The 23,976-nt window shown below is 44.9% G+C and overlaps 2 protein-coding genes across 5 annotated transcripts; both read right to left on the bottom strand.

Annotated features, from left to right (window-relative positions):
* Positions 1-730: 730 nt before the first annotated feature.
* Positions 731-18,416, bottom strand: LOC139373201 (plakophilin-4-like). 3 transcript variants are annotated; one of them, XM_071113391.1, is made up of 21 exons: positions 18,191-18,416; positions 17,512-17,663; positions 15,359-15,483; positions 15,031-15,068; positions 14,486-14,629; positions 13,688-13,872; positions 12,871-13,435; positions 10,073-10,252; positions 9,598-9,826; positions 8,501-8,633; positions 5,842-6,055; positions 5,243-5,426; positions 4,918-5,035; positions 4,504-4,695; positions 3,489-3,662; positions 3,087-3,237; positions 2,715-2,992; positions 2,416-2,536; positions 2,067-2,198; positions 1,861-1,934; positions 731-1,064 (listed from the first exon to the last, which is right to left on the bottom strand). In XM_071113391.1, the coding sequence occupies exons 2-21, from the start codon at positions 17,644-17,646 to the stop codon at positions 792-794; spliced, it is 3,645 nt and encodes a 1,214-aa protein (XP_070969492.1). In that variant the 5' UTR covers positions 17,647-17,663; positions 18,191-18,416; the 3' UTR covers positions 731-791. The 3 variants fall into 3 exon arrangements, with proteins under 3 accessions (XP_070969492.1, XP_070969490.1, XP_070969491.1); XM_071113389.1 differs by lacking the exons at positions 15,031-15,068; positions 15,359-15,483; positions 17,512-17,663; positions 18,191-18,416 and having other exon boundaries at positions 731-1,067; positions 14,486-14,657; XM_071113390.1 differs by lacking the exons at positions 15,031-15,068; positions 15,359-15,483; positions 17,512-17,663; positions 18,191-18,416 and having other exon boundaries at positions 731-1,067; positions 14,492-14,657.
* A 300-nt stretch (positions 18,417-18,716) lies between these two features.
* Positions 18,717-23,349, bottom strand: LOC139372528 (uncharacterized protein C7orf57 homolog). Of its 2 annotated transcripts, none has more exons than XM_071112262.1 (8): positions 23,260-23,320; positions 22,876-22,942; positions 22,227-22,412; positions 21,665-21,752; positions 21,242-21,365; positions 20,793-20,881; positions 20,456-20,556; positions 18,717-20,183 (listed from the first exon to the last, which is right to left on the bottom strand). In XM_071112262.1, exons 2-8 carry the CDS (start codon positions 22,913-22,915, stop codon positions 20,128-20,130), a joined length of 684 nt encoding a protein of 227 aa, XP_070968363.1. In that variant the 5' UTR covers positions 22,916-22,942; positions 23,260-23,320; the 3' UTR covers positions 18,717-20,127. The 2 variants fall into 2 exon arrangements, with proteins under 2 accessions (XP_070968363.1, XP_070968365.1); XM_071112264.1 differs by having other exon boundaries at positions 18,718-20,183; positions 20,456-20,580; positions 23,260-23,349.
* Between the last annotated feature and the right edge of the window lie 627 nt (positions 23,350-23,976).

The following is a 23,976-nucleotide window of genomic DNA, read 5'->3' as shown; positions in this document are numbered from 1 at the left end:
TTCTTCATACATTTCCATTGGACACATGGCACATCTTCGCCAGTGTTGGAAAACCTACAACAGGGCGTTTTGGGGGGGAAATTCACACACTTAAATAAATCATAAAAAATTCACTAGACACCACATCATACATACACAGTCTACACATTGAATACAGTAATGTTATGTAACAACAACACAGCGTAACCATTTTTTTTCTCTGTACAAATACTATTTGACATTTCACAGATATGACTTCATGATATATATTTGGCCAACATGGAAATAATTTATTTTACTCAAAATACAAATTCACATTATTTTCCTTTTGTCTGTAGTCGATTCACCAAGCTAGTTTTGAGATCTTTGCTGCCTTTACTATATACATAACTGTCTTAGTTTATCAACTACAGCTAACATATATTGAACATCATGTTAATTTCTATTTTGAGTAAACTATCCCTTTAATGTATATTTTTTTACGCAACACTTCTTCAGCACGCTCTCCATTCTCCACATTTCCAACCAAGCGGATGATTGGCTCGTATCCAACCAACCTCATCATAAAGCGAATGGACCTTCCCTACTGCTGAGAAAAACTAGAACAAACTATCCTGTAATAGAACACGTTCTTTGGCTGACATTACACCACTCCAGAAAACAACAAGCTCTTTCCCACTAAAATATCACACAACACACACACACACACACACACTTTCTGTCTCTCACATTTCTCTTTCTATCTCACACACACACACACACACAAACAGACTGATGAGTCGGTCCATGGTTTCTACATGGTTTCTCCACCCCTACACCCAGGAGTCAGGGGATCCAGTGTACTGGTTAGCCTTCTGAGAAGGCCTCCTCGTGGTGGAGTAGAAGTCCACGTAGTTAGTGGTGTTGGTATTGGATTTCAGTCTGTTAGATTGGGAGGTGTTGTATCGCTCTGTGGAGGTCAGGTTCTCTTGCTCGTCCTGGTAAGGCCCAGGCTCCTCCTCCCCGTAACCTTGCGGCGATGACAGGTACATTCTGTAGTTGTTGTAAGTATTCCTATCCGGCTCGTCGGAGTAGAAGACATCTTCCTGCTCGTAAAACAAAAGACAAATTCTTAAGACAAACTCAGTCCCTTCAAGACAACAAACATGGGTCCTACATGAGAGCGGAGGGCCTTTTACACACAACCAGTGACGTAGTGGTAAAAAAATAAAATAGGTTGGTAATCTCTGATCGCAGTCCGTAGTCCTATACTTTCAATGCATTTTTCCACTACACCACCGAACACAATGAAAGACCAGACTTTTAAGATCCATTTAATCCCTTGAACACAAGAACGGCTCTATGCGGACTCAGTGGTCACCACTACCCACAATAAAGGACAATAGGGTTGTGTAATCTTATTTTAGGTAACTGAAAGAGAATTTAAAAGCCCAGTGCAGTCAGAATTGAGATGTTCCTGTGCTTAATATACATTTCCACATAATGAGTTTGGAATAATACTGTGAAATTGAAATTATGATAATGCCCTTTAAGTCTAAGAGCTGTTTGAAATGAACAAAGTTTCAGCCCGTTTGGGTGGGATGGAGTTTTGGAGTGCCCGGTATGTCACCAGGTGGTAAATTAGTTAATAGACCAATAAGAAAGAGGGTTCCAATTCAACCTCCCTGCCAAAAATAGCCTGTTTTCCCCACTCAGACCACGCTCAGACAGGCCTAGCCAAATTCTTGCTAAGAAGCTATTGTTGCTGATTTTTGACACATTTAATTGAAAACAAATCACAGTAAGATACTTGATTGTTACGCAGAAATGATTTGATATTGAGATAAAAACGGCTGCATTGGCCCTTTAAGACAACAGAACCACAACATTTCTTTGTCTTACCTGGGACCTAGGATAGTCCTCTCTTGATGGTGAGGAATAGGACCCGATAAAATATGGTGTTTGCTTTTCTGACCCTGAAAGTGAAAAACAAAGAGAATACAAACATGAGGCATTGTTGAACTCAACTCGGTGTATGAAACAAAATATATGCAAATGTTCAACGGAAAATGTACTGGCGAATAAAAAAAGAGACTATCGTGGCTTACCTGTGTACTGGTTTTTATGTAAACTGTTGTCGCCATAATATGTATCGAGTTGCATAGATGACTGAGCCCTCTGGTAGTTAGAGCTGTGTCTTCTGATTCCTAACATGGCAGGAGAGGAGGTTGCACTACCACCTGAGAAGACATTCCATTCATTCAATCACTCTAATCAACATTATATTTAGAAACCACTGGTCAGAAAGTGCTCGGCAGTAACCCGGGTCTAGACCTCAAAGAGCAAGCGGAAGCATAGTGGCAGGGAACAAACCTTGAGAGGAACCAGACCCGGAGGGAACATACATTGTGGTGTGTGTTGATGAGTAGCTTGAACATGATAGTTGAGCGCTCTCACCTGATTGGCGGGGCACGGGGGACATCTGTAAGGTGCTAGTAGGCAGGGTTGGTTGAGACCTGTACCTGTCTCTCTCCAGAGTGGACACAGGAGTGATGAAATGACCGTGGTGCCATCCGTCCTACAACAGAGATGATTGCAACTCTCAGGACAGTGATATTTTACATTGGATATCAAGGTATTTTATCAGAGATCACTTCAGTTTTTCCAAGGTTAAAATGGAGCCAAGTCTCTAACTTTTGATATGGGTTAAGCGATTATACCAAAACCATTGACTTGCGAAGACACAGTGATCTGACCTGTTTGTAGAGGGTGCGCAGGTCCCTGTACTGCCACAGCGTGTTGAGGACCTGAGCAGCAGCCTTCACCACCTTCATGGAATACCCTTTCCCCCTGCCCTTACTGATGTCCACCAGCTTCTCGATGCCCCCCGTGTCTGCCAGGGCCTTGGCGTTCTCCATGTTCCTGCTGGTGACTTCGTGGAGCGTGCAGCAGACAGACGCCACCGTCTCGTCAGACAGCAGGGAGGGGCTTCCTCCGGGGAGACGGTTCACCAGGTCCCGCATCGCATACTTTCCTGAGAGGGGAGACAGGGGGGCATGAAGGACTTAAGTGTGTGTGGGAGAAAGAGAGAGAGTTTCTGTGTGTGTGTGTGTGTGTGTGTGTCTGACCTATAAGCTCCTTGTTCCTGCTGTCCAGGGCCATGTTCCTCAGAGCGGTAGCCACAGAGCAGACCACCCTGTCGTTGTCCATCCTCAGCAGCTCCACCAGGATAGGAAGCCCCTTCTCCTTGCGCACCGCTGCGCGGATGTAGGCTGCAAACTGCACACAGGGCATTATGATTTCTATCGTATTTTGATTGAACCTTCATTTACCCAGGAAGTCCAATTATGTTACTACAGCACCATTACCATTCAATAACACCAGATAAACGGTGTGAAGCGACGCATAACAGACACGAGCGTCAGGTGGGGGTTGTTGGTCTCTTGCGAAATGGATTTGATCTCAATGAGACATCTTAATGAGACTAACCTGCATAGACAAAGGTTACAATGAAAGAAAAAGCGGGACACCTTCCAGTTTCCAGCGGAGAGGTTCTGAAGGGATCCGGCGGAGCCCTCCAGGGTGGCAGGGTTGGAGCTCTCTGCCAGCAGGCTGAGGTAGGGCTTCACCACGGCCGGGTGCCACAGCATCTCTGCCCCCCGCGGAGGCTTACCAAACCCCGGGATGGGTCCCACGCCGTCCCACTTGAAAGCATAATGAAGAGCATGAGCGGGATATAGACAGTCAGTTCTAATCAAATCTTGGAGGAGAAACACCCCACAGAATGGAAGAAACGTCGTCACCAACTACCGAGTTCCAAACTGCCTCTGGAGCTTCATGAAATGGGTTTCTACATGCGCAATGCAAAGAGCCGACTGGAGTGGTGTAAAGCTCGCCGCCATTGGACTCTGTTTGGTGGAGGAGGAATAATGGTCTGGGGCTGTTTTCATGGTTCGGGCTAGGCCCCTTAGGATTTCCCTTCACTGGAACTAACGCTACAACATACAATGACGTTGTAGACGATTCTGTACTTCCAACTTTGTGGGAACAGCTTGGGGAAGGCCCTTTCCTGTTTCAGCATGATAAATCCCCCGTACATGAAGCGAGGTCAATACAGAAATGGTTTGTCGAGATCAGTGTGGAAGAACTTGACTGACCTGCACAGAGCCCTGACCTCAACCCCATCGAACACCTTTGTGATGAATTGGAAAGCCTACTGCAAGCCAGGCCTAATCACCCAACATCAGTGCCCGACCTCACTAATGCTGAATGGAAGCAAGTTCTCGCAGCAATGTTCCAACATCTAGAGGAAAGCCTTCCCATAAGAGTGGAGGCAATTATAGCAGTAAGGAGGGGACCAACTCCATATTAATGCCCATGATTTTGGAATGAGATGTTCGACGAGCAGGTGTCCAAATACTTAGTGTACATAGTGTATCTTAGCTAATGTTCTGTGTTAATTCTAACACATTTCCAGGCGCCTTTATCATAGGTGTCGGAGTGTGACTTAGCCAAGGAAAGCAGACAACCCCCTACTATACACACCTTATCATCCAGCCAGCCCCTCTTCTTCTTCTTCCTCTTCTTACCCCAGCAGAGGTAGTCTAGGTCCTTACTGGGGGACCCGTAGCCCAGCAGGGCATCCAGTTCCTGAGTCCCCAGCAGGCGAGACGAGGGCATCTCTATCTCCAGACGGTAGGACAGGTTCCTCAGAGTACACACACAGTTCTCCACAATCTGGGAGAGGAAGGGGAAGCATTTCAGTGATGCACACAATATACACACACACAAAGGGGGTAAGATCAGGAACTTCAAGTTGGGATAGCAGAGATCGATGGGCAGATACTGAGTGAAGAGGACTGGTCTAATTCTGGGTAAAGTAGATGGGGTTCAGGCGGATGAGGTGCATGTCATTGTTTTTGGACTAGCCTAAATGTACTACTCTTATAGTTAGCCCACCTTGCTGTCGAAGTCAGAGGTACTAACGCAGGCCTTGAGGACATAGAGAAGTGAATCCACCAGCCCCTCGCAACACCTCAGCTGACCCCTGGCCTCCTCTCCTGCTGAACTCAGGTTTCTGTAGCAAAACACAGTAGAAAGGTGAACAATACATGCACTTATACAATACATTAAGGGTCACACACACAGACAGACAGACAGACAGACAGACAGACAGACAGACAGACAGACAGACAGACAGCGGGAGAAGCCATTTAGCAGACACTTTAATCCAAAGCGATGTACAGTCATCTGTTCTTACAGGGATGACCTCCTCACTCCTCACCTGAGGCAGCCGGTGGTGTTGCGCAGCAGGAGAGAGGAGTGGAACTTGAGCTTGGTCTCCTCTCGGTAGTTGCTGCTGCTCCAGCCGGAGTGGGGGATGACCACAGTGTTGGTCAGGGTGCTCAGAGCGTCCCTGATGATGGTCATCTTGACCGCGTCGCACGACGACAGGTTCCACAGCACCCCTAGTGGTAAATGGGGATAGGCACGGATGTAGTGAGCAGAGGACACTGCTCACTACATCGTGCTGAGGTGTGGCCATAAGGTTGTATCCAGTCACCCCTCAGTTGATAATGCAGAGACAAGCAAGAAATGCTGTATCAGAAAGCAGGCATACAGACCTAGATCTAGACCTCTCAAACTCAACTCTGGACCTCGAAGCCAGTTCCACTACGTTTTTGTCATTGGTACCCTCTAATCAGGGACCGATTTAGACCTGGGACACCAGGTGGGTACAACTAATTAACAGGTAGAACAGAAAACCAGCAGGCTCCGGACTTCGTAGGGTAAGAGTTGAGTACCCCTGGTCTAGACAGTCATAGAAACAGGCAGACAGCAAAATAAAAAGACAGAGACAGACAGTGAGGCAGAGAGACGTACCAGTGACCAGCTCCCGGACTTCGTTGTCGGTGGTTTTCCTCAGCAGTCTGAGCAGAGCGGGAACGCCACCAGAGTTCCTCAGGGCCACCTTGTTGTCGTCTGTAGCCTTGCCATAAACCAGGTTCCTCAGGGCTCCGCAGGAACTCTTCTGCACCTCCACAGCCTTGTGGTCCAGCAGGTCCACCAGGTGCTGGATACCTCCCAGGTGACACACCTGTTAGAAGAGGGTCATTGTCACACACACCTGGAGCTGACAAAGAAGGTATAGTCAATAACACAGTTACTAAAGCAATAAGGCCAGAGGGGGTGTGGTATATGGTCATTTTACCACGCCTTAAGGCTGTTCCCTAGCACGACGCAAAGCAGAGTGCCTGGATACAGCCCTTAGCCGTGGTATATTGGCAATATACCACAAACAACCGAGGTGCCTTATTGCTATTATAAACTGGTTACCAATGTAATTAGAACAGTAAACCATTTTTTTGTCATACCCGTGGTCTGCATTCAGGGCTCAAACCACCCAGTTTATATTTGTGTTTTTAGGACTATCCTTTATATTAATTCACCTTTTACTGTAGTGGGCTAAATCAGGGTCACAGAGTGATTCATGGTAGTCTTTAACCAATCTACAGTGCCTTGCGAAAGTATTCGGCCCCCTTGAACTTTGCGACCTTTTGCCACATTTCAGGCTTCAAACATAAAGATATAAAACTGTATTTTTTTGTGAAGCATCAACAACAAGTGGGACACAATCATGAAGTGGAACGACATTTATTGGATATTTCAAACTTTTTTAACAAATCAAAAACTGAAAAATTGGGCGTGCAAAATTATTCAGCCCCCTTAAGTTAATACTTTGTAGCGCCACCTTTTGCTGCGATTACAGCTGTAAGTCGCTTGGGGTATGTCTCTATCAGTTTTGCACATCGAGAGACTGAAATTTTTTCCCATTCCTCCTTGCAAAACAGCTCGAGCTCAGTGAGGTTGGATGGAGAGCATTTGTGAACAGCAGTTTTCAGTTCTTTCCACAGAATCTCGATTGGATTCAGGTCTGGACTTTGACTTGGCCATTCTAACACCTGGATATGTTTATTTTTGAACCATTCCATTGTAGATTTTGCTTTGTGTTTTGGATCATTGTCTTGCTGGAAGACAAATCTCCGTCCCAGTCTCAGGTCTTTTGCAGACTCCATCAGGTTTTCTTCCAGAATGGTCCTGTATTTGGCTCCATCCATCTTCCCATCAATTTGAACCATCTTCCCTGTCCCTGCTGAAGAAAAGCAGGCCCAAACCATGATGCTGCCACCACCATGTTTGACAGTGGGGATGGTGTGTTCAGGGTGATGAGCTGTGTTGCTTTTACGCCAAACATAACGTTTTGCATTGTTGCCAAAAAGTTCAATTTTGGTTTTATCTGACCAGAGCACCTTCTTCCACATGTTTGGTGTGTCTCCCAGGTGGCTTGTGGCAAACTTTAAACGACACTTTTTATGGATATCTTTAAGAAATGGCTTTCTTCTTGCCACTCTTCCATAAAGGCCAGATTTGTGCAATATACGACTGATTGTTGTCCTATGGACAGAGTCTCCCACCTCAGCTGTAGATCTCTGCAGTTCATCCAGAGTGATCATGGGCCTCTTGGCTGCATCTCTGATCAGTCTTCTCCTTGTATGAGCTGAAAGTTTAGAGGGACGGCCAGGTCTTGGTAGATTTGCAGTGGTCTGATACTCCTTCCATTTCAATATTATCGCTTGCACAGTGCTCCTTGGGATGTTTAAAGCTTGGGAAATCTTTTTGTATCCAAATCCGGCTTTAAACTTCTTCACAACAGTATCTCGGACCTGCCTGGTGTGTTCCTTGTTCTTCATGATGCTCTCTGCGCTTTTGACGGACCTCTGAGACTATCACAGTGCAGGTGCATTTATACGGAGACTTGATTACACACAGGTGGATTGTATTTATCATCATTAGTCATTTAGGTCAACATTGGATCATTCAGAGATCCTCACTGAACTTCTGGAGAGAGTTTGCTGCACTGAAAGTAAAGGGGCTGAATAATTTTGCACGCCCAATTTTTCAGTTTTTGATTTGTTAAAAAAGTTTGAAATATCCAATAAATGTCGTTCCACTTCATGATTGTGTCCCACTTGTTGTTGATTCGTCACAAAAAAATACAGTTTTATATCTTTATGTTTGAAGCCTGAAATGTGGCAAAAGGTCGCAAAGTTCAAGGGGGCCGAATACTTTCGCAAGGCACTGTACTTTGAAACAAAGGCATACACCTCACAGACATGGTTTATGGGCTTAAAATAAAGAATCAACTGTGCCATGTCAGATAGAGTTGAACTGTATTACATTTTGAGTTTGCATCCCAATATTACACTTTATATACATCACAGAAGACTGAAATATAACAAAACCGTTTTACATTTTCTGAAAAGAAAAAAAGCATTTATTTTAAATTATGAAAAATATGAATGACATTCCACCCATGACACCACTAGAGTGCGATTTGGTCATTCAACTGCAGAAAAGGGCTATGTGTTTGTGCTTTCAAATCCTCTCTAGGGAAGGACTTCCCATCCCCATATAGTCTGTTTGATCATACACGTCAGCTGAGAGGTTAGGAACAGACAGGGACAGACGGACATCCTGGTACCTCCACTTTGATGCGGTTGTCTCCGTAACACAGGTGCTGGAGGTAGGCTGCAGCGTTGGCCTGGACCGAGGGGAAGTGATGCTGCAGCATGTGGATCACCTCAGGGAGATCGGGGTCACGCCATGCAAACTCCCTGCAGAGGGTGGGGAGGGAGAGCGAGCGGGAGGGAGAGAGATACAGAGGGAGAGAAAGAGATAGTAGGAGAGAGATAAGGGGAGAGGGAGAGAAAGAGATAGTAGGAGAGAGATAAGGGGATAGGGAGAGAAAGAGATAGTAGGAGAGAGACAAGGGGAGAGGGAGAGAAAGAGATAGTAGGAGAGAGATAAGGGGAGAGGGAGAAAAAGAGATAGTAGGAAAGAGATAAGGGGAGAGGGAGAGAAAGAGATAGTATTAGAGAGATAAGGGGAGAGGGAGAGAAAGAGATAGTAGGAGAGAGACAAGGGGAGAGGGAGAGAAAGAGATAGTATTAGAGAGATAAGGGGAGAGGGATAGAAATAGATAGTAGGAGAGAGACAAGGGGAGAGGGAGAGAAAGAGATAGTATTAGAGAGATAAGGGGAGAGGGAGAGAAAGAGATAGTAGGAGAGAGATAAGGGGAGAGGGAGAGAAAGAGATAGTAGGAGAGAGACAAGGGGAGAGGGAGAGAAAGAGATAGTATTAGAGAGATAAGGGGAGAGGGAGAGAAAGAGATAGTAGGAGAGAGACAAGGGGAGAGGGAGAGAAAGAGATAGTAGGAGAGAGATAAGGGGAGAGGGAGAGAAAGAGATAGTAGGAGAGAGACAAGGGGAGAGGGAGAGAAAGAGATAGTATTAGAGAGATAAGGGGAGAGGGAGAGAAAGAGATAGTAGGAGAGAGACAAGGGGAGAGGGAGAGAAAGAGATAGTAGGAGAGAGACAAGGGGAGAGGGAGAGAAAGAGATAGTAGGAGAGAGACAAGGGGAGAGGGAGAGAAAGTGAGTCTAAAAGCACTTTTCAATCGATCGCTTCCAACATCTACGACACATCATTTGAATTGAATTCATCAATAACATGTCTGGATGTAATCATCACGTGGCTCGACGTGTGTGTGAGTGTGTGATGGTGCGTTGTGTATTTGTACCTAGGATCCTTTTGTATACTGTCTATGGAGGGGGACCTTGTGGCAGCCCTGTCAACCAGACCAGAGTGCCTGGAGAAAGAGGTCTCATTGGGCCCCTGTCCCTGCTGGGAGACCCTGTAGGGGTCTGCGTATGACCCTGCGGTGTTCAGCCCATAGCTGCTTCTTTGGTACGCCAGGGTGCTGCAATGGCTTGTGGTCCTCTGGATGGTCCGCTGAAGGTTCTCCGCACCTGGGAATACAAAGACACAGATATATTCAGGATGGGCCGTAGCCTACACACACACACACACACACACACACACACACACACGCGCACACTTCTCCACTTTGAGTCTTGTGTCTTAGAAAAAACAGCCCACATATGAATATCTTGTTGACTGTAGATTGCAAACTAGTCATTACACACTGTGCAAGTCTCTGGTCCCAACGGTCCTAGCCATGTGTAGTTGCGTCTGCTAGTAGTGTGTTGCAGTACCCGTGAGTGTCCTGTAGATAGCGCTGTGTGATCCGTGGTGGGTGTGGGTGGGGCTGTGATACAGGGGGCTTTGGAAGGCTCTGTCGTCGTAGACAGGCGTGACGTGGCAGTCAGGAGACATGGCCATCCTCATATCCTGGTCCAGTGGGCTGTGGTGAGTGGCGTAGGAGCTGTGCAGGCCTGAACACACACACACACACACAACAGTGGAACATTAATAGTCACTGCATTATTTACACTGTGTCAGCTGTCAAGATGGGCTTTGAGGACAATGTTGTGGGTGATGGAAGGTGGAGAAATGGGCGTGAATTAATTAATACCAAGGCAGCAGCTACTATTCCTGGTGTCCGAACAGGGTCAGAACAGTTACATCAACAGCCTACATCATTAAATAAAACAATACAACATACAAGACATTATTATATTATTACTGTAATATTACAAATTACTATATAAAATCCACAATACCACAACATTACAATGTGTGAGTGCGTATGCTTGTGTTTGTGTGTGTGTGTGTGTGTGTGTGTGTGTGTGTCTCTTCACAGTCCCCAAGTCCAGAACAGACTCTGGGGAAACACACGGTACCAAATAGAACCATGACGACACGGAACAATTTCACAGGTAACTCAAACTAGCAGTAAAATCAGATAAAACAACACCTCACAGCACAACGCGGTCATGGTTCTATTTAGTACCGTGTGTTTCCCCAGAGTCTGTTCTGGACTTGGGGACAGTGAAGAGACCCCTGGTGGCATTTAAGGTCCAGCAGTGCTGCTCTGTTCTGGGCCAACTGTAATTTGCCTACGTCCTTCTTTGCAGCACTTGACCATATATCTGGGCAGTAGTCCAGGTGTGATGAAACTATGGCCTGTAGGACTTGTGTAGTTGATTGTGATGTCGAGAAGACCAAGCGCCGCTTTATCACGGACAGACCTCTCCCCATCTTAGCTACCGTTGCGTCAATATGTTTTGACCATGACAGTTTACAATCTAGGGTTACACCAATCATTTTAGTCCCCTCAACGTGCTCAATTGCCCCATTATTCATTAGAAGATTTAGGTGAGGTTTAGGGTTTAGCGAATGATATGTCCCAAATACAATGCTGGTTGAAGTGACCACACTAATGCTAGAGTGCATATTGGATGGTGCAACCTCTTTTGAAAGCTCAACCTATTGAGATGTACTGTGCAGTATAGGCCTACGGCCAACAAGAATCCCCTGCATCCCTCTGCCTCAGTGTTACGAGCTGTAAAAGGCTTGCTTTATGGTTCTCCAGGGTGCACTTGATTCACTTTGCCAAAAGGCTCCTTTCTTTTGGCCCTGTAAAATAGATGGAAACCAATCCATGCTGCTTTGTCATTTACCAAACAACACCCCCCACAGCAGAGCAGTGCTCCGAACGACTCTGGCTACGCCTCAAATGGCACCCTATTGCCTATAAAGTGCACTACATTTGCCCAGATGTCAAGTCCTGACTTTAGAGAGCTATTTATGTCTCTATTTTGGTTTGGTCAGGGTGTGATTTGGGTGGGCATTCTATGTTCATTTTTCTATGTTTTGTATTTCTTTGTTTTGGCCGGGTATGGTTCTCAATCAGGGACAGCTGTCTATCTGATTGGAAACCATACTTAGGCAGCCCTTTTTCCCACCTGTCTTGGTGGGTAGTTGTCTTTGTTTGTTGGCACTATAGCGTTTAGCTTCACAGTTGTTTTGGATGGTTTATTGTTTTTGTCGGCGTCATATGAAATAAAGGAACATGTACGCTCACCACGCTGCACCTTGGTCCAGTTCTTTCAACGGCCGTGACACCAGAGTCCTATGGTTAACCACCGAACACGGGATTTCTAAAACAGGGCTATGTGGGTCAGTAGGATAGGCTCAGTGATATGATGGATCAGGATAAAGGACAAACGCATCTCTCTGCCGCCACACTACAGATCTAGTATTTAGTTAATATAATCCCTTTCACACAGAAACCAATGGATCTCTACAGAGCTAAATCGATTCAGAAAGGCAAGTTCTCCGCACGTAAATAAGAAGAGAGACTGGTACCGTTTGACCCTTTTCAAGAATATTTTTCCTACCCTTTAACCAGCATAAAATGACCCTTCAAAGCTAGACTCTTTACTTGCTACATCCATTTTCGGACTTATAAATTAATGATACTGTATATACCCATTGATTCTTGAAGAATATAACTTAAATAAATGCCTCATGAACCGGGTTCAATAGTTATAGGCCTATAACCCCATCAGAACCCAAAATATAAGCTTTTTATTATCCAATGGAAATAAACACTGTGTAGCAGGGTTCCCCAACTAGCGGCCTGCAGAGGAGTTTATTTCAAATCTGTTCCAAGGTAATTCCCACATAAAGGAGATACTGTAAATGTGATCATAATACAAAATGTAAGCAAGGTTTAAAATTATGATGTTTTGGTCAATTATATGTTTGGTCTTCTTGCGGTCAATTTGCAGTCTACAAATGATTTGTTATTATGTTCCGGCTCCCTGACCATCCCCTCCAAAATAAATCCTCCCGCAGCTGAATCTAGTTGATGATCCCTGCTGTATAGCCATAAAACATGGTTAAAACTACTATCATTATGTTGATGGGTGGTCAGTCCTTGCATACATAGCTTTGCATTTGAGAGTGGTTAAATTTACCCAGGCCCATCCCTCAGCTTCTTACCAAAACACAGGCGGGTTGGCCGCTTTGTTTGTTATTGTTTTAATTAAGGATTCCAGCTTTAAGTGTGTGTGTGCATGAATGTGTGTCCTGCTGTATGACTAACCAGTGAGGCTGTCAGGCCGTGACAGAGGCAAGGCAGTCCTCTCGTAGAGCCCGTAAGGGTCATGTATGTAGGGGAGAGCCCCCTGGCGGGGCAGTGTGGAGCCGTAGTGCTGGGGCACAGCCGTCATACAGGACCTCAGAGGAGAGCCAGATAGCCCCCTCCCCTCCACCAGAGACAGTGTAGACCCCAGGCGCCCGGAGACACTACCCATCGCCTGTTGAGGTGAGGTGGCATGACTGGCGCTCCCTGGAAGGGGGCTGGTCCGGAGAGGAGAGTCGCCGTTCCCATTCCTCTGGTGGGTGGGGGAGTAAGGAGAGGTGGCGCGCTGGAAGGAGGGGGTGGTGCCTGGACCGGGCAGGGAGGAGGGGGGCATGGTGGTCCCGGGGAAGATGCTGGCGAGGGGTTTGGGCTCGGTGAGGATGGGTGATCCGTAGGCGCTGCCGCCCTGGGAGGTGCGGAGAGAGACCCGGGACGGGGACACGGCGCCCCCCACACCACACACAGGAGACTGGCCCCGGGAGGAGAGGGAGCCCATCCTCCTCATCACCCGCCCTGACGCTGAGACCTGGGGTAGGAGGGATGCAGGAAGCAGGGTGAGTGGGGGAGACATACAGTATGGACAAGGCACGACACACAGGAAAGACAATTCAGTCCTTACATATGGTTATCTTTAACTTTCAGTTGTAAACAGTTTGTGTAGGTTAACTAAGATATTATATAAATGGGCATTTAAAAGGTTTTATCATATGAATACGTGGGCGTATAAATTGGTTGTCTGTCTCTTCACAGTAGAGGTGGGTTAGTGTATATTGTCTACCTGTGCGGAGGCCTGTCCCTCTGCCCGGGAGCTCCTGCCGTGACTGGGGCTTCCCCTGGGGCCGCTGCCTGACAGCACGTGTCTGGGCTCTGACAGAACCACGTTCTCTCTGCTCACACTGTAGTAACTCATACTGCTGTCCTGGTAGCCACTGTCTGCATAGGACGTCATATGGGCCACAGATCCTGTGAGAGGGAGGCGAGGGGAGGGGTAGAGGAGAAAGAGAGGAGGGGGGGAAAGGGAGGAGAGGGGGATGTAGGAGAGAGGAGAGGAAAAAGATGGGAGGGGGGAGAGGAAGCAGAGGACAGAATGATGTTTGCCTTGTTGGTCTTCAGGTCTATTTCAGAGCTAGGCTACACAGCGAATGAGCATTAATGCAATCGATACATTCATAATGAATACAGCATCCCACGGTATGTAAAAGATAAGTGCCCATTTACGGAATGCGCCCGCTTAGGATGATATACTGTTTATTGTGCATTTTATGGCCAAATTAAAGCCGTGGTTACATTAGTTGTAGATGTTGTCTTAATATTTCATTAGTAAACCACTGCTACGTTATTAACGGCATGTTGTGTCGCAGTACCTGGTATACTTTGATGTTATCCCACAGCTACTTTTTATTTCAAATAATTTTCTGTCTCTTGTCTTCAAAGCATTTTCAGTTCAAAAAAACAATAATAATCCCATCTAGCCCTAAACGCTCTATATTCTCCACGCTAAATCTAAACTGTCAACAACAACAACAACAAAAAATGAAGAAGGCAGATGATAAAGAGGATGCAGGAAGTAACAGACCCTCACTGTCATGCGGGGATGCCCTCTCCACTTCAGGGAGGTAGAGTGACCCGTGACCCTGATCAGCTCGGAGGAGACGGGAGGGTGACTGGTGAGAGCTGTCCATTACAGCAGCCCGGTGCTCTCCTGTACCAGACACATCTACTGAGGAAAACATGACGGCGTCATGTCAACCTGTATCCTGTGATCACTATCGAGACGGTTTAAAAATCACAGGAGGTTGGTGGCACCTTAACTAGGGAGAACGGTCTCGTGGTAACGACTGGAGCAGAATAAGTGGAATGGTATCAAATACATTAAACACGTGGTTTCCATGGTTTCCAGGTGTTTGATGCCATTTAATTTGCTCAATTCCAGCCCTTATTATGAGCCGTTCTCCCCTCAGCAGCCTCCTGTGGTATAAACGTAGCTTACCTCAAAAGCAGTTTATGATAGGACTCGCTACATGCCCTTGTACTTGTACTTCCATTGGGCAACCCTATGGGTGTCTAGACAATAGGATTTCAATAGGGGTGAATGTGATTTTAATATGGGAGAAGATGTACCTGAGGATCTCCAAGCAAATGACTTCTCTGATGAGTCACTGTAAAGAAGAGAAGGTGGTGAAATAATGGAGGGAAGGAGGTGGGTCAGGACAGGCATGGAGAGGAGATGAGCGTTAGATCAACATGACAGTTTACAATTTAATCCTGTGTTTGTGTTTGTATTTGTGTGTGTGTGTGTGTGTGTGTTGCATGTTGTGCATTCAGTAAGCCTGGATAAAGGCATTACTGTAGCTACTCATCATCAGTAGCTCCAATGTAGGTGACATGCTGAGAAACAGGGTCAGAGCTGTGTGTGTGTGTGTGTGTGTGTGTGTGCGCGTTTGTGTACCTGCTACTGGCATCATCATCATCATCGCCAGGCGACTCAGCTCCCAGCATGCACCTCTCCAGTTGACTGGCGACGATCTGACGCTCCTCCTCCAGCTCCCGGGTCAGACGCTCAAACTGGAGCTCCTACGGCAACACGGAAGGGACAAACGGTAGAATCATACTCGCCGAATGACACTTTCTTTCACTGACAACAGCTTCCATTGTGATAACAATAACCAAGGTACACAGCCTTTGGCATGCTCACCCTGCGTCGATTTTAGAGCATTTTAATTTGACCTGTAAAATATCTATGGTCCAAATGAATAAGTCAACAAAAGAGGCTTTGTGGCATTAAGGTCAGAGCTACCCAGATTCATCAGGCAGATTTCACGCTGAACAGGGACGGGTGTTTCTTAATGTGTTTGTTACAAGTCAGCATTATTATAAGAAGTCAATTAAAAACCCTTCAGGGCTACAAATGTCTAAAAATGTGTATATAGACTAGGCAGACTTTATAGGCCATGAGGTGAGATTAACCGCTAAATGACGAAGCATCATCTAATGGAAGCAATCAGTGGCACAGTGGCAGCCAGCCACCAGCTTGAACAGGATGGGTTCTTATCAGGATGGGGTCCTGCCAATGATCCCTCCTCCCATGCCAAGCAGTGCCAGGTTGTGTCTAGTACTGTACCGGCTGAGTGGTGAACTGGAGGCGTCACTGACTGACTGCCCATTGTCACAGGGTCACAAACACAAAAGTGTCTCTGTCTAGTGAGAGGCGTCGACCCCAGAAACTCAGATCCTGTCTGATGTACACACACCAGAGAGAACCAGACGACTTCTGCAACACACTGGAATCCTGCAAACCCACAGGAAACGCAGCCAAAGACAGAGTGCGTGAGTGCTACACACACACCGAACGCGCACACACTCACACCAGAGAATTACTGGGCTCAACCAAGCACATCACACGCACAATAAATACAAGGGGGGGGGGGACATAAATACACATACACACACACACACACTCCCTGACAGCTGTCTAACTTCAACAGTTTGCAGCGCATTAGGGACCTCAGTGAAATACGGGCAGGGCAGCAGGGTGGGTGATGTAACTGGATTGAACCAGCCTGGCTGGCCTGGTGCTTTAACTCCACCTACAGATCTAGATTAGGATAGAGATGAGAGATGGACCATTCCCGGAAAACTAAACCAGCGGGGCACAGTGTTCATCCTACATACTGGTACCAAACATTCCATGACAACAACAAGAAAATCATCAAGACTTAATTCTTACTAGAACGTCTTGTTCTCTTGGGACTTTTGGCACGAACATGGCATCCGCTGATTTTTGAAACGTCTTACTGGGTTTGCCAATTTCTGAATGGCTAATCGCTCATTTAGCATACTGTTTGCTACAGCATCTGATGGACTCCTATTGCTATTCAGAATGAAAATGCTGATTTTGCAAAGATTATTACTGCGGCTCATCATACTACCGCAGTTAGCTGACCCCCACACTTCTGCTGACTCTTCACAAAATCTGACAGAATTCAAGAGAGAAACCCATTAGAAAAAACTTAGCCTAAAGCCTTAGGTGTCAAAATACATCAAAACAGCACTGCCATACTCATGCAGCAATACAGTGTACGCAACAACAACAACAAAAAGGAATCAATTTGGTTTTTAACTAAAAGATACAAGAAAATCTATAAAATCTCATCAGGAAGACACTTCCAGTTTTCAGAATGAGACAAAAATGAAAAAGATACTGCATTCATTTCCAGTTTTGTGACGGGTTTGATTAAATGTCTGGAATATTGTCACATTAGTCACCACTCATTTCTGTACTAGCACTCAGGAGGACAGGACAGTGAGGCAGCCTACACTGTACATCTGTAAATCCTGGATCTGTAAGCACTCTGCCTTCCCACAATTCTGATTGAGCGACAGTCTCAGAAAACACTGCTCGATCAATGGAGGTTATTTCCTTGTACATTCTAGCATCTCTAAATTCATAAAATAACAGCAGAAGGGAAAAGGGGAGGGACAAAGACTCATAGAACTAGAACGAGATGGGGGGAGAGCGAGAGAGAGAGAGAGACCGGGAGGGAATGCGATTCATTCCTACTGCGAGAGCACGAGAGGAGCAAAGGAGGGAGCTATTCATACCTGTTCTTTGACCGAGGCCAGTAGGTTGTTGGTGCTGGTGTCTGCTTGGCTGTGCCCGCTCGGTCCCTCTCTGGTCGGCAGAGACCCTTCCCCCTCCTCCCCCATCTCCGCTGCCCGCTGCTCCGGGGATGGCATCCTCCACCCTCTCTGCCCTGTGGAGACATGCCCAGTACACATTACACAGACAATATGTTACTGTCCAGCACTAAAACCCAAACAAGGACTGCAGTGCATGGAAGGCCCAATTGCTTGCCATGTCATTTTGCTACCTATTTGCAATGCATGCATGCACTTCCACCAATGTGACAGGCTGAGAAGCACTGCACAGCACTTCAACTAGAAGCCTGTGTATAATAGCAATACAATTACTACAGCCACTGTCAACGGTATGTCAGCTCTCCTAATGCAAGATGATGCTGCATTACATCAGGGCATTGGTGCAGCCAGTTCAATGAAAATGGACTGTGAGGTCAATGCATGATGGTATGATGATACACTGAAGCTATAACCCCATGATAGATACATTGTAACAAACAAAATCACCGTGTTTGAAGTTTGAACACGCAAGAGAAAATGTACACGGCGCATATGGATATTGAGAAGGTGAATCATCCGACTCTACCTAGGTTAAAATGATAGGAATCATGTATTTACAATTCTGCAACAGCTGCTTACTTACGAGGCACGAGCTAGTGAGATTCCTTAGCCGCCAGATGTTGCTGATGTACTGCTCAGGGTATACGTCCGTCAGGAATCCATTTTCCATACGACCACGACAGCTTCATTTTGCAAACAGTCTCGCTAAGACTACATTACTACTTCATCCGTTAGAAATGATTCAAGCAATATTCCATGCATTGGCGAATGTCAATATTATTATTTATGTATCTGCCTTGGCCGTCCAAAATCTACCCAGCTACGTTGCAATTGACTTCTGTGGCACCAACCCACGATTCAAGATAAGTGTGACGTCACCATGCGGTTTGTACACGGAGGTATTTATATGGTAATTCGCTGGGGCCAAAGGAATACAACACACTGTTTTCACCTTACAAAATAATAGTTTAATCAACAGATATATGACATTTAAAGTGGTGTTTTTTCCAAATATATATTGAATGAAATGAATATGCTATCATATTTTGTTGTAATGTAATAAGGCATATGAATAGAATGCATTTGATTGCATATTATTTCTGTTCTATAACCTGTTGGAAGCTATGTGATAGTTTTATACTGTACTTGTCAATAGGCATGATTATTAACACTAGTACTGTTCTGACAGTGTAGCTAATTACCACTTAATCAAGAAAGAGCACGAGGGGTACATGCACATGCTAATTTATTTTAATGACATATTCACTCATCACTTTAAGAAAGATGTGAGAATCACACATTGACTGTGTTAATAAAGTGGACCTATCCATCAATGATAAACTAGGGAAGATTATTACTGTGTATATTTACTGTGCTAAGTGGAAAATGTCTCCAAGCCACATGTACCTTCAGGTAGGGCTGGGCGATATAGCGTGAATACCGGTCTGGATCAACATGTCATCTATCAAAAAATGTTTTTTTTTATTAAGTGCTAAATAACTGAACAGTTCAACACATTTGACTATTTCAATGTCACTTTTGTCCTTAAGAATAAAACCGTAATGAAGAAAGCCTGTTAAAATAACTTGTTGCCATTCCAGTCTCATGCACTAATAATAAAACACACTTGGATCTTGTATTATTCAAAAACATAAAATACAGTCAAATACCACCACACCGTTGTAAACTATAGTGATATAGTTTTGGCCATATTGCCCAGCCCTATCTTCACGTCAAAGCAAAACCATTTTTACTTCAAAGCAAACAATATCATTACACATTACAATTGCCACTATTCCCTAAATATGTAGAATTAATTGACACCGTTGTTGGAACATCACAAAAGGTTTCTATCTATCTATGGAATCAATGGCCACCATAACTTCATAACACTGAACCATATCCTGGTATGAGATGGAATGAAGTAGATTCATTGGCATTTTCTGTCTTCCATTCCAAACCATGTCTGCCTTCCCATGACAAGTGAATCACTTAGCACCCATGTTTCCATGTTTTTTTGGCAGAGCTTTCCGATCCTATTCAACATGGGAGCTGAATAGCGTGAGCCACAAACGTCTCCTTTGTGTGTCCGTACAGTAGGCCTTGTTCACAAACAATCTTCACAGCACCGAAACCATTTTTTACACCACAAATAGAAACTCCAGTGTACAGTACTGTTTCATAGTCACACAAATCATCTTCCAATTCAAGGACGATAATATAAACATGACAAGCATCAACAAGCTGTGTCGGTGGTCTGAGAACAACATTACACGGAGTAAAAAACAAAAGACAAATAAATAAATAAATAAATAAATGAACAGAGAAGGTACCGTTGCATAATTACAAAACATAACAGTTGGGATGTACGGTAATGAGAGAAAGTGTGTCACTCAGAGAGAGAGAGAGAGAGAGAGAGAGAGAGAGAGAGAGAGAACAGACCGTAAAGTGAATGGCATGTGTGGGTGTGTGTATCCACTGTTGTTTTCTACCCCAGATGGACCTCTTCTGTTCTCCTCCCTATTCCAGGTCTTCATCCTCAGGTGCGATGGTGCTCGTCTGTTCAGAGGTCACACCTGAAAGACAACACACACACGCACACACACAGGTTGGTCATATGTAATAATGGTAAACATTCAAAATGCATTAAATCCCGTAGCCAACCCATATGAGTCATGTTTGGCATTAGTCCAGAATTTCCATATGGTATGAAATAAACACTTTTAATTGTTTGATTAAAGGCCGTTTCATTTAGCAGAATAAACATATAGTGCTGCTGCTAATTCCTCCAAAAGACATGTAGAGGAAAAGTCCATCAAAGACTATAAGGCTAAGTGATTTGTCGTACTTGAGCAGTCATCCTCGTTGGTGGACTTCTTCTCATCCTCTATGTAGCCAAAGCTCAGCAGCTTGGACATGCTCACGGGAGCAGTTTTCTTCTCAACGGACCTGTCCATAGTAAAATCACTTTGACTGAGAGGTTGGAAATTCAATGGTGTTAGTGGTTATGTTGAATTTATAACTTCCAACGTTACACAAATGATATACTACACCGCTTATAAAGGTCATACAAACATATCGCATACTGATACACGCATATTTCAGCATGTTGGTATTATTAAGCGTGAAGTGAAATGGAATTCCAGAATGAATAGGAGATGTGGAATACAGAGGCAGGCACTCACGTCTTCTTGTATTTGTTGACCTCCATATAACCACCTTGGCTTAGAGACATGTTCTCCATTTGGCTGGACGCATCAGTGACGGTGGGGTTCTGCACACAAGAATACAAACCAGCTCAAACCAGTCGGTCGGGCCCAGTACAAGAATACTCATTGTATGAAGTATACGAGCGCATGGAACACTTCTACCAATGAAATGGAGGACCGAGTAAATAAATGGGTGAAGATATGACGACCACAGCAATCTGGTTGGCAGTCAAACAAATGAAATGCTGTTGTTAAAACAAGGCAAAGAATTTCAACAGAAGCCAACCACCCCAATCCCTTTCTGAACGCAACGACGGAGTCAACTCAAGAGATGAACTGAGGGAAAAAAATAAAGGGAGGGGAGGATGGTAAATGATAACAACTGTGTCAGTGATGAGGGGGTTTGTTGGGGCCATTGAATTCACCTTCTCTTTATAGCTATCACTCTCCCTTTCCCATGCTGAAATATCATCAGTACCGAAGGGAGCAGCTAGAGGTTGCCTTTTTCCGTATCCTTGACAATCATCAGGGGATGCTGCTTTACTTCCGCTGTAAAGCACAAAACCATTGTAATACCCCTACATTGGCCACTAATTTTGGCCAAGAGGCATCCATTTGAGAACCCTGGCTTGGACGACTAAAGGTACACCACCAAGAGTCAAGATGTAACTTCCCATTCTAAACATGACCTGTTCATCTGTTTTCAAGACACATACAGACATGACATGATGCTGAACGTTTTCTTAGGCCTGACATATTGTTCCGTGATCACACTTTAGAAAATTAGACATTCCAATAATATTTTCATCAAACAGAGCCAACGAACCAACGGGGTTCGGGGTCCTTACCTCTGAGATTCGGCTGAGAACCAATCAGGTGAGTTGTAGGATTTATTAGGCCTAGCCTCCTCCTTGTTGTCCTCATGCCACAGTAAACCTGTGGAAGGACACATAACACAAGGTACTTAAAAGTAGGAACATGACTAAACATGAATTCATGTCTTTCGAAAAGCAGTCTTTTCATTTCCTCTGGGAATTCAACGCCTCTCCCCTATTTGACCTAGATATTTTTGGGTGTATGTATTGATATGTAGGCTGCGCATGTCGTTCTGTCCTTGAGCTGTTTGTGTCTATTAATGTCATGAATTATGTCACGTTTCATGTTCTGTGTGGAACCCCAGGGAGAGTAGCTGCAACTTTCGCAACACCTAATGGGGATCCTAATAATATACCAAATACCAAATGAGTTGAGCATGATATATAGGGCAATTCACTATCATTTGAACTGGCTAATATTATTACAGCCACACTAATCTGTGTCCTATGAGACCATAGTAATGACCATGTACTGAAGTGTAAAGCATGTATCTACTGTAAAGCAGCACAAAGCTATGACACAAAACATTGTTACCCTTCTGTCCCCCTCCTTTGGCAAGTTTAACATAGTCGGAGTCGGAGTCGAATATTCCCACACGCCTTCCGCTGGTCCTGGCCTCAGGAGCACCCTCAGTGGCTTCCTGGCACAGCCCGGGGATCTGGGAAGTGGGTCCCGTAACACCGTTGGCGGGGGCTTGGCCTGGATAGCCTGTCTTCACGCCTGTAATAAAATGATTTGGTTTTGAATGGGTGTTGTCACCAGCACGTAAGCCTGCATTTACAGGCAGATGACGTAACTGCCCTGGCTGGCTAGAGAATTCATGGCCTAGATGTAAAAGCTATATTGAGTGATATAGTGTAGCCTCCCTGTATTTAAGCATATGAAAGCCTCTGCTAAGGTCTCGAAATTCGCTGCAAAGGAAGTAGCTAGTGCACTTTCCCCTGCAACCCAAAGGTAACTGGTTCAAGCACCACCTCAGGCATTCCTCAATTGCTACATTTGGTGGAAGCAGAGGGATAAATCCACACTCTCTCGGATCTTTTTAGGAATACTCTGCTTAGAGGTCTGGCCCTTTATGGCACAGGAGAGTTTGCTTAAATGCAAGGATACTGTTTTAGTTGGCTCAGATGTCCAGTTAGCTGACTACAGCCAGAGGCTAAAATACGTTAGCAAGCTAGCTTACCACCAGGCTTGGTCCGTCTGTGGTTGGGAGCAGCACTCATTTTGGCTGATGATGATTCCAGAATTAGCTGACGGGGTATAATAAAAAGACAAGAAAGTTGCAACGTCAGTTAAATATGCAAGATAAACTATGCTAACAGCTGTCGCTATATGTAAACCACACGACAATCGGGTATCCCCGTTTCAGACACAGAGGGGAGAGGCACACACAACCTTTGTTCAATGCTAGTTAGTGGGATAGCATCCTTTAGCTAGCTAGCTAGCTTTACACAAAAGCCATCAAACGAGCACGACTGGCTAACAGGTTATCATGTCATGTTGGTAATCGCACATAGAGTAATGCAATGTTCAGAGAGGAATTTTAGGTTTAGAAAAGCTATCTTACACAATTCGTGTGCCGGTGAGAGTGGAGACCTCGATATGGATGGTTAGCTAATGCGGTTAGCATTTCCTGCTGCACATTCCATGTACATCCGGTCACGTGGTTGTATTTATTATTTATAAAGAAAACACCCAAAACAGAAATATCCTACCAATATACATTACACATTTTCATACAATGATTGATTACAGTTACAATAAACCAACATGTATAAATAGATTGACTTCAATTAGGAGTCGTTCGTGTCTTTTGGATTTGTAATACTGTAAATTATTAGAATTTTCATTTATTACAGAAAATTGTAATTTTCTTCACTCAAAACCAGCGCCATACATCTGTACAGGACCATGGACAGCAACCCCGAACAAGCCATAGCGTCACCCTGAACCTTTTCAGAACCATGGACAGCTCATCCTACAACCCCACCAGAAATCACATCGTCCAGACCCAGACCAAGACATTTGAGAGATTGACGTACTGGAGGCAGAAATTTGTGATTTCCCCTTAGATAGGTCAGCTGCAAAGTCAAAATTGAGTATATTGTAAAAATTCATGAGAACAAAAATGTTATTTTTGGTCGTAATTAAAGGTTAGGGTTAGACCTTAGGGGTTAATTACTTTGTGGCTGTTACTTTGTGGCTGTGCCAGCTAGTGACACTCTGCAGAGCTGCCTCCAGAACAAGATTCATTAAGAAAAAAGCTAACCTGCAGCCAAGACCA

Source organism: Oncorhynchus clarkii, chromosome 18 (assembly GCF_045791955.1).
Source record: "Oncorhynchus clarkii lewisi isolate Uvic-CL-2024 chromosome 18, UVic_Ocla_1.0, whole genome shotgun sequence".
Classification (NCBI taxonomy): Eukaryota; Metazoa; Chordata; class Actinopteri; order Salmoniformes; family Salmonidae; genus Oncorhynchus; species Oncorhynchus clarkii.
Note: the sequence above shows the minus strand (reverse complement) of the source record. Positions and strands in the feature narration are given on the sequence as shown.